General features: G+C 31.9%; 1 protein-coding gene across 1 annotated transcript; it reads right to left on the reverse strand.

Moving 5' to 3' along the window:
- Positions 1-3,333: 3,333 nt before the first annotated feature.
- Positions 3,334-7,665, reverse strand: LOC110652674 (uncharacterized oxidoreductase At4g09670-like). Its single transcript, XM_058138721.1, has 2 exons — positions 7,148-7,665; positions 3,334-4,125 (listed from the first exon to the last, which is right to left on the reverse strand). The coding sequence occupies exons 1-2, from the start codon at positions 7,607-7,609 to the stop codon at positions 3,505-3,507; spliced, it is 1,083 nt and encodes a 360-aa protein (XP_057994704.1). The 5' UTR covers positions 7,610-7,665; the 3' UTR covers positions 3,334-3,504.
- Positions 7,666-8,841: the final 1,176 nt, after the last annotated feature.

An 8,841-nucleotide genomic window follows, 5' to 3' on the forward strand; every position in this document is an offset into this window, starting at 1 on the left:
CTCAACCTTAAGCTGATTGGCTCCTCCCCACAAATCATTTGCTGTATCTTCCAAAATAATTAATTGAAAAATAACATTGTTTCCATGATTGATCTCATAGAGCTCCCAAACTTTTGATTTTTATGTTAAAAAAACATTATAGGTCTCTTTTGAACCACAAAAAAGGATAAATTTTATCTAAGAAACATGTATGAACTGCATGTGCGCCTATATTTCAATGAAAAAAAGGTAAATAAACTGAGAGGTGAACTGTTGTGTGTAGCAGTTAGAGTGTATAGTTGAGAAATGGATTAGTCTTTCGGAATACTACATCGGTCATAAATGTGGGCAAGTGTTAGCTTAAAAGAGTTAGTGTGCCTTAGTAAAATTCATAATTTTATTAAGAAACGTGTCATTTTCATGAGACGTGTGTATGTTTATCTTCTAAAAAAAATGATAAATTGCACTCCTTCTTCTGTCTCAAACAAAAATATGCTTACTTTTATTTTTTTATTTGTCTTAAACAATACGTCACTTTTCTTTTTGAAATTATTAACTTATTAATATATCCCTATTTAATATGTATTAAAAAAATAAAATCTATTAGTTTCAATAATTATTTACTTTTTAATGGAGCATGGTAAGCAAAGAGTATATTAAGAAAAAAAAAAACTAAAGAAAATTGATTGTTTTAACTATATTAACTGCATTTTCTTAATCATATAAGCTATCTTTATGGGATAGAGGAAGAATTTGAAAGCTATATATACTTGATTTTTTTTTTAATGTTGTAAAGCATTTTATTTTCATTTCAAAATCAAATTTAACAAAAATTAATTTTTTTATGAATTTCTTTCATTTACTTCTCTCAATTAAAATTTTAGTTTCTTAAGAATATATCTTAATTTTAGACTTAACACTTCTTTGGATGATTTATTCAACATTTAATTAAAAAAAATAATCACCTTATATAGTTATATTTTATTTCAACAAGTTTAATAATCAATATAACAACCCTATTATATCAATAAAAATCTACAATTAACTTTCCCAAAAATTTTATAATAAATAATTATACCAATTTCTTATCTTATTATTTTTTAATCAAAGTGGATTGAACAAATCATAATCCTTGCTTTACACAAATCATTGGTAGCTGCCATACATATGACAGAATAATAATAGATCATCAAGCAACAATAATGAAGGTTCTTGATTCTTGAAATGAGATTGATGCAACCAAAAAGATATGAACATTAACATAGCAATAAAATGGATGGATGAAAAGGTGCATGAGTTGGAAGAAAGAGCTTCACATAATTGATATTTTTGATGATTAAAAATGTGTGTAGAGTAAATTAAGGCACAAGGGAATGAAAAGTAGTGTGTATGTTTTGCCTTTTCACATGACACATATTCTCATTCATATATATATATATATATATATATATATACACACACATACGTGTGATCTTGTGCTACCCCACAATTCACCTTTATGTTGTCTTTACGGCACCTTAAAATATAGAAGAGCTACTACTTTTCCCCAGGGACAATCCTCTGCCAATGAGTTTTAGGATACGTTTGATATCCTATAATACAATATAATGCAATCAAAATTTTATTTTATTTTATTTTATTTTATTTTATTCTTTGCTGAAAGTTATAGAAATTCATTGATATAACAGAGCATGGTACATAGTCCTAAACTCATAATACAACAAGATCCCTAGCTCAGTCCTAAGCATTAAAGTCTAGAAAATTAAAAAACGAATCGAAGCCGTCAAGTAACCTTAGACTAAACGGGTATTTGACCCGAAGTCAGGAGGACCCAACCAAAGCAGAAGAAGTGCCGCTAGAGCTTTGTGATGCACAGCCATCAGAGAAGTCTTTCTTCAACCCAGGGAGCACAAATCCAGGAATAGGGACTAGGAACCTACATATAGAAACTCTATTAGGCAGATTAACGCTCAAGCTCCCAAAAAATAAATGAACATCGAATTCTTTGAAGGAGGGGATGGCCTCTCTCTTAACAAAGGGTTACTGGCTTGCTAAGAAGCGTCAGTTATAGACCCTGAGGAACCATCCTATAATCCATAGCCCTTAGAGCAGAACAAGAAGGAGCATAACCACAATGCAAATCATCCCAATAAACACCCTCTTTAAGAATGCACAAATCTGAAACCCAACACCTAAACAAACCCAAAAAAACGTATATACATCTCGACCCGGAGGTGGGAAGAGTGGAAAAACTCACAATTGGACTGCCTAGGAGGGGCAGGGGAAGCCTCTGAAAGACATTGATAACCGCATACTAAGCTCCTAAAAGAACAAAAAAAAAAAAAAAAAGAGAAACTCTCTCTCTAAAAAATTGGCGAGAGAGAGAATATATTTTGCTTTTTAATCAAATTTTGATTGAGATTCAACAGAAAATTTGATAATATCTTACCAAATATAACATTAATTTAGTAGTAATGCTAAGTTGCTTTTAGGGTTGTAATTAAAAGAGAATTTGATTTGGTTAATTGCTTTTAATTTCTAACTTAAAATATATTTTTAATTTATATGTCAATCTAAAAATAAGTAATTAATTATTATTTTTAAATAATTTAAATATTTAGTTAAAATATATTTAAAAATAATTTAATTTATTAAAATGATAAAAAAAATGTAATTAAATATTGTAGTTGCTAAAATAAAAATAATGTTATTATTTTTAAAAATTATGAGAATAATATGCTTTTTTTCCTTTATCAAAAAGTAATTTTAAAATAAATAAATAAACCATAAGTAAATTTGATTTTAGGTAAAAATATTTTTAAAAATTTAATAGTTAAATTTAATTAAAATTGAAATTGAACTTAAAAAAAATTAATAATTTAATTCTAATTTTTTAAATTTTAAAAATTAAACAATCTATTTCGATTCAGACCGAACCTTTTGCCAGATTTACCATGAAATATTTTACTTTATATATTATCTAACAATTTAAAGATGTATGTGTATGATTGATTGTATTATGTTTCTCTACCTCTTGAGAGTTGGATCGTAGAGCTATGTAAAATTGTGAAGCATATTAATTTTATGGGGAAAATAAAAGGAGTAGAAAGTTAAACAAGAAGATTGTGAAGCATATTAATTTCATACAACTGTTATATATACGATGAATAAATTTTTACCGTTGATCACAATAGGCCCTAGCATTATCAATGGCTATAACAAAATTCCCCATTTAGGCACCTGGGAATTTGTGCACCTGAGGCCCCCTCCCGAGGACCAAACTTCTACTTACAGCAAGCATTATAGTAGCAGGCTTTCAACTTAAGCACATGAAAATAATTAAAGCAACAATCATAAACCAAAGAAGGTACTACTGTTTCACATAAAATGCACATTGAAATAAGCCTTGGGAGGCCATACATCCACAGATATTATTTAGACAGAACAACAACAATAACCTTACTTACACCAAAGGGACAATTCTGATTCAAATAAACAGAGACTTACAGGCAGGATAAGCCTCAATCAATTTGCAATCTCAACAGGCTCAAAACCTCTCTCAATTGATGTCTTCACTGCATCCAGTATGAGTTGCGTCTTCCTGCTGCGAGTTGGCCATGTTTGGTCGGGTTTTGCACCATTCACCTTGATATTTCCAACCAACCTAGCAAATTCTCTCACCATGCAAGCTTCCTGAGGGAGATCTACGAAGACCATGTTCTGGCTTGGCAACGGTTCCCACCCTGTCACAAGTTCATTGAACCAAGATTTTGAAGATGTAGTGTAAGGGGCTTCCTTCTCATTAAAAGGAATGACGAAATCATCAACATGCAAAGTTCCCTTTGTTCCAATTGCAGTAACAAACATGGTCAAATGCGTTAAGAAAGAGCAATGCAATATTGCTACTTTGCCATCTTCCCAATGTAAAGAAGCCCCACAGGCCAAAATAACGCCCGCTTCATTTAAAACAGGTCCACGCAAGGCTACAACAGTCTTTGGCAGTTCATAATCAGTGGCCCAGAGGATTGCCCGAATAGAATACCACCCAGTATCTCCAAGAGCACCAAGACCATCAAGATCTGGCTTGACACGAATGTCATTCTTCAGAAAATCCTCACCACCAGCAAATGTAAAAATACTGTGTATCTGGAGCACCGAAATGAGATTTTAGAACAACAAACACACAAGAAATTCCTCACCTGAACTCAGACTAGAATAAGCAATTATCTTGGGAAACTTGAGTCAGCAATGGTGATATCACCGTGGCACTAATGACTTTAATTCATACGCAAACATAAAACATAACAAACAACACTTACAAAATATTAATTACAGAAAATTATCAAAGTTAGAATTAAATTTATACAGGTAGCCATTATTAGGAGATTAATTAGGACAAATCTAGCCAGTATTTAGTACACATTTCTAAAAAAACATGACTCTTACATTAATGAAATGTAGAAATAAAAATTTTCAACCAGTAAGATTTCCAATCAAGCCTTCATTCATCTCCCTACTGGAGCCACGATCTAGACCTAGCCTCCAGTTCCTGGAACCAAGGGGCCAGGCTCGACATGGGACTGTAGGGTCCCTCCAGTTTCAGTTCCAGTTCAATGCAGTTTGAGCCTATTCGACAATTAAACCTTTTTTATTGTCCTTTTTCTAAAGAAAAACATGTCAAAATGAACTGAACCAGCCCAGTACCAGACCAGTTCAGGTCCAATTACGGGTCTGAACCAGACCATTGCCAGATCTACCACCATCTATGGCCCCTCAACCAGCAATAGGCAAAGAAAATCAGGTTTTCCATGCCAAAAGCCCAAAATATTATAGCAAGTATTGCAACAATTTTATCACTTAAAAGTAACCACCCAAACCCCACCCCAAAAACACACACACACACACAAAATCCCAAAAAAGGGAAAAGAAAAAACAACCAGTGCAAGGAGTTTATGATAGACCTGGCCATCGATCCAAGCCAGAACTGACAGTTTAGGGTAGAGAGAAAATGAATAGGACAGACTGGCTCTAGGTAGTTCAGCCAGCTTCAGTTTAAGATAGTTCAGAGCCAAGTTCAGTCTGATTCAATTGTGATTCTGGTTCTGGTTTGAAGCGGCTTCGATTTCAGGTTTTTAGCAGTTTGTTCCATATGGCACCTTATTTTGTCCACCATGACGCCTTAACTGAACCACCTTTTCCGATTCGGGGTTGAGGGAGAGGGTCTCACTGGTGTGCATCTAGTAGGATTTGAACCTACGAATTAGCTAATGGGACCCAAATCAATCCCCATAAGGTTCAGGGCCTAAACTGGCCCCTGGCCAGGTCTAGTTTATAATATAATTACAAGAATTTTTCCATTTCAATCAGATGTTTCTAACAATACGATTACTTAGTTAGAAACAAATCATAAATACCAAAGCAAAATATATATATATATATATATATATATATATATATATATATTTGAAGCTCTAATGTAACATGGTTGCTCACTGGCTGTTTAATTAGTATCAAGATTTTATATCTAAGACATCACATATTACAAATATTATTTTCCGTGCATCAACTTGCTACAATGATTGGTACCTTAAAAAAAGATCTTGCACCCAAGCCTATCCCATGTAGACTCAAAAGCATATTGAAAATGCTAAAAAACAGTAGGAAAGGATATATACAAGGGACAGGAAATGCCCCCTCACATAAGAGAGAGAAATTATGTAGATATAAGCTACATAATGACCATAATCAACTTATCAAACATCAGCCAGAAAGGTGCCATTGCTACCCGCGAGGCAACACACTCAACCTAACTAAATGTAATTGAGTAATTCAAAACCTTTCAGCAAATCCTATATAGTCCTGATTTAAAACGAATTTAGGTAAGTTGACCATATATCATGCTTGCTTTTGCTTCAAACTAAACCAAAATTCAAAACAGGTGCTTCTCCAAAAGTCTAACTCACTTAATATGAAGTTTTGGGTGACAAATTTTAGGTAAAATGAGCCTAAGCCAAGCATAGGACAAGCTAACACGTTGGTGGTGGTACACAATATGCATATGCACATGTATCAAGATCATTGCAGGCATACCATATGCATTCCAATCCTACCCAATATGCGATAGCTCCAGATTAAAAAAATGATTATCCAGGCTTCATCTTCATATACATGCAAACAGGGAGTTGAGCACATTTAATATATATATATATATATATATATATATATATATATATATATATATATATATATTTCATGATTAAGGATAAAGTTACATGCACCTACTTGTATGGTTGCTAGACTTTTCCATTTACAAGTGTGAATGGCAGAAACTCAACAATATAAAAATATCCCCTGTAAATGGAACTTTCCAAGGCTAACTGAAATAGAATTAGCCATTCCATTCCTTTGATTGGATGAGCAAATGGAATTACCTATATTTATAATTAATTAAAAGATGAAACAGAATATGAATTTTACTAAATTTTACAAATTTATTAAAATTTTAAGACTTCTTCACATCATTTGCATCTGTTAAAGAAAAGATGCTTCTCAGAAAATGAGCAAAATAATAATAATAATAACAATAAAATTAACATGAGTGTAGGTAGTCCAATTTTCATTTTAACTTCATATTTATACCTTCCCTACGTGTCACATTTGCGGGTTGGTTATTAATCTGCACTAATCTAGCTTATGATGTATTTGAAAACCCACATCCAAAATGAAGAGCAGACGAAAGAATCCCATTAATAACTGATGACAGTGTTGATCCTTTGGAATAGCTTGATGAATTTAGGAAATCTTTACACAATTTATAGTGTATGATGTTTATACCTATCGTTAAGTGTAAGAAAATTCAGGAAAAATTCAACTTTACAAGAATTAGGCAAACAGAATAAAATCACACTGTCAAGCTGTCACCAATCATCACCAAATCAACTTAGACATAATAAAACAAACAAAAAAAGGCAAATAATTTCAAGTTTTCAACCCTCAATAAAGGCAATAAGTTCAAGGATTTCACTCCATTTTTTTTTTCATTGGAAGCAAAACCACCAAACCTTTACCTTCCATTCTACAAAATCCCTTTTCCGATTTTCTATAAAAGAGCAGAAATTCAGAAAATATATCCAACAATAAAGAAAACCCAAAAACGAGATAAACGTACCGTTCTGAGCTCTCCAAAACGCTCCTTATCAGCCAAGAACTCTCGCATCTTGTCAGTTCTGGGATTATGCATCCACATGGTACCATCCATAATCTGCACTCCATTAGCCTCGCAAGCATCCAAAATTTTGTCAAACTCACCAACATTGAGTCCCACAGGCTTCTCCAACAAGATATGCTTCTTCTTCTGAGCAACCAAAGGGGCCCACTTCACATGAAGACTGGTGGGTAAGGGGACATAGACGGCGTCGATATCTGGGTCGTCGAGGAGGGACTCGTAGGAGCCATATATCTTGGCGTCGGGAGGAAAGTTGTTAGCTTTAGCAAAGGCCGCCGCTTTTTCCACCGAGCGGCTAGCGACGGCGGAGGGGTGGGCGTTGGGTGCGAGGTTAATCGCTCGAGAGACCTTTCGGGCAATCTCTGCGCAGCCAATTATGCCGAAATGGATTACAGTTTCCGCCATTAAACATGTGGGGAGAACGATGAAAGCGTTGTAGCATGGTTTTTCGCTGGAGTGAGCTGAGGTTCTAGTTACCTCTAATGATATTTATTATGAAAATAAAATTACAGTAAAAAATTATTATTATTATTATTAAATGTTAATTGATAAATTGTACGGCCAGCACACTGACAGCAGCACAAGAACTTATTGAAAGCAACCATGGATTTAACAGCGATCTTATCATTAATTTAAGTGCGCATATTCTTATCTTCAATAAAAAGAAAAGCAGCAATTCCATGTAAAATGTTTAATTGAACAAATCAAACAAGTAAAATAAATATTAATATATTTATGAAAAAATTTTTACTCAAATTTAATTTATTATGTATTTAAAATAAAAATAAATAAAATTTATATATTTAATAAATAAATTTTATTATATATTTTATTTAATGAAAAATTTCCCTTATAATATGTATTGGTGGGATGTTGAAGAGAGATTGAAGAGCTCAAATTATTCATATGTATAAAGGGATTAATTATGACATTGATTGGTTAGCCAATTTTGCAAATCAGCTCTCCAGGGATTTGTTTAGATTAAAAATTAAACTCATCGTATGGATATTGTTTCTTTGCCATTATAAAATCCCTGAGAAGAGATTTTCTCTGTAGTTGTTTTAGATTTTGTCTGAATTTTTTTATTTTATATTCTTTTTCTTTCTAGAAAAAATGATAAATAATAAATTTTTTCCTTATTTTATTTTTATCTATCGAAGTTAAATTTTTTTAAATTATTTATAATATTTAAAAAATTTAAAAAATATTAGCTGTTTTTTTTAATTTTACTTTTATTTTTATTAAATATAATAAATATTTATATAATTTTTTAATAAAATAAAAGATAATTTAATTAATTATTAATATATTTTTATAAAAGTAAAATTATTTATGGAAGGAGACAGTTGCAGCGTCACATTGATACTAATGGGTCAAATGATCACATTGCCATAAATTTTTTCTCCACATATTATATATAATAATTTTATTTTGATCCACAATTCATAATAAAAAAAGAGTTATTTTGACAAAAAAAAAATTATTCACAAGTTTTTGTAGACCTCATAAAAAGTTTTGTAATCTTTTTTCAATGTTATGTTTGTATTTATGTTCAAATAAAATTCACTAACTGAAATTTTTGTCTCTGCCAATGTATAAAGGTTATACTTTCTGAATATTATAGAAAGGTATATTTT

Source organism: Hevea brasiliensis, chromosome 16 (assembly GCF_030052815.1).
Source record: "Hevea brasiliensis isolate MT/VB/25A 57/8 chromosome 16, ASM3005281v1, whole genome shotgun sequence".
Lineage (NCBI taxonomy): Eukaryota > Viridiplantae > Streptophyta > Magnoliopsida > Malpighiales > Euphorbiaceae > Hevea > Hevea brasiliensis.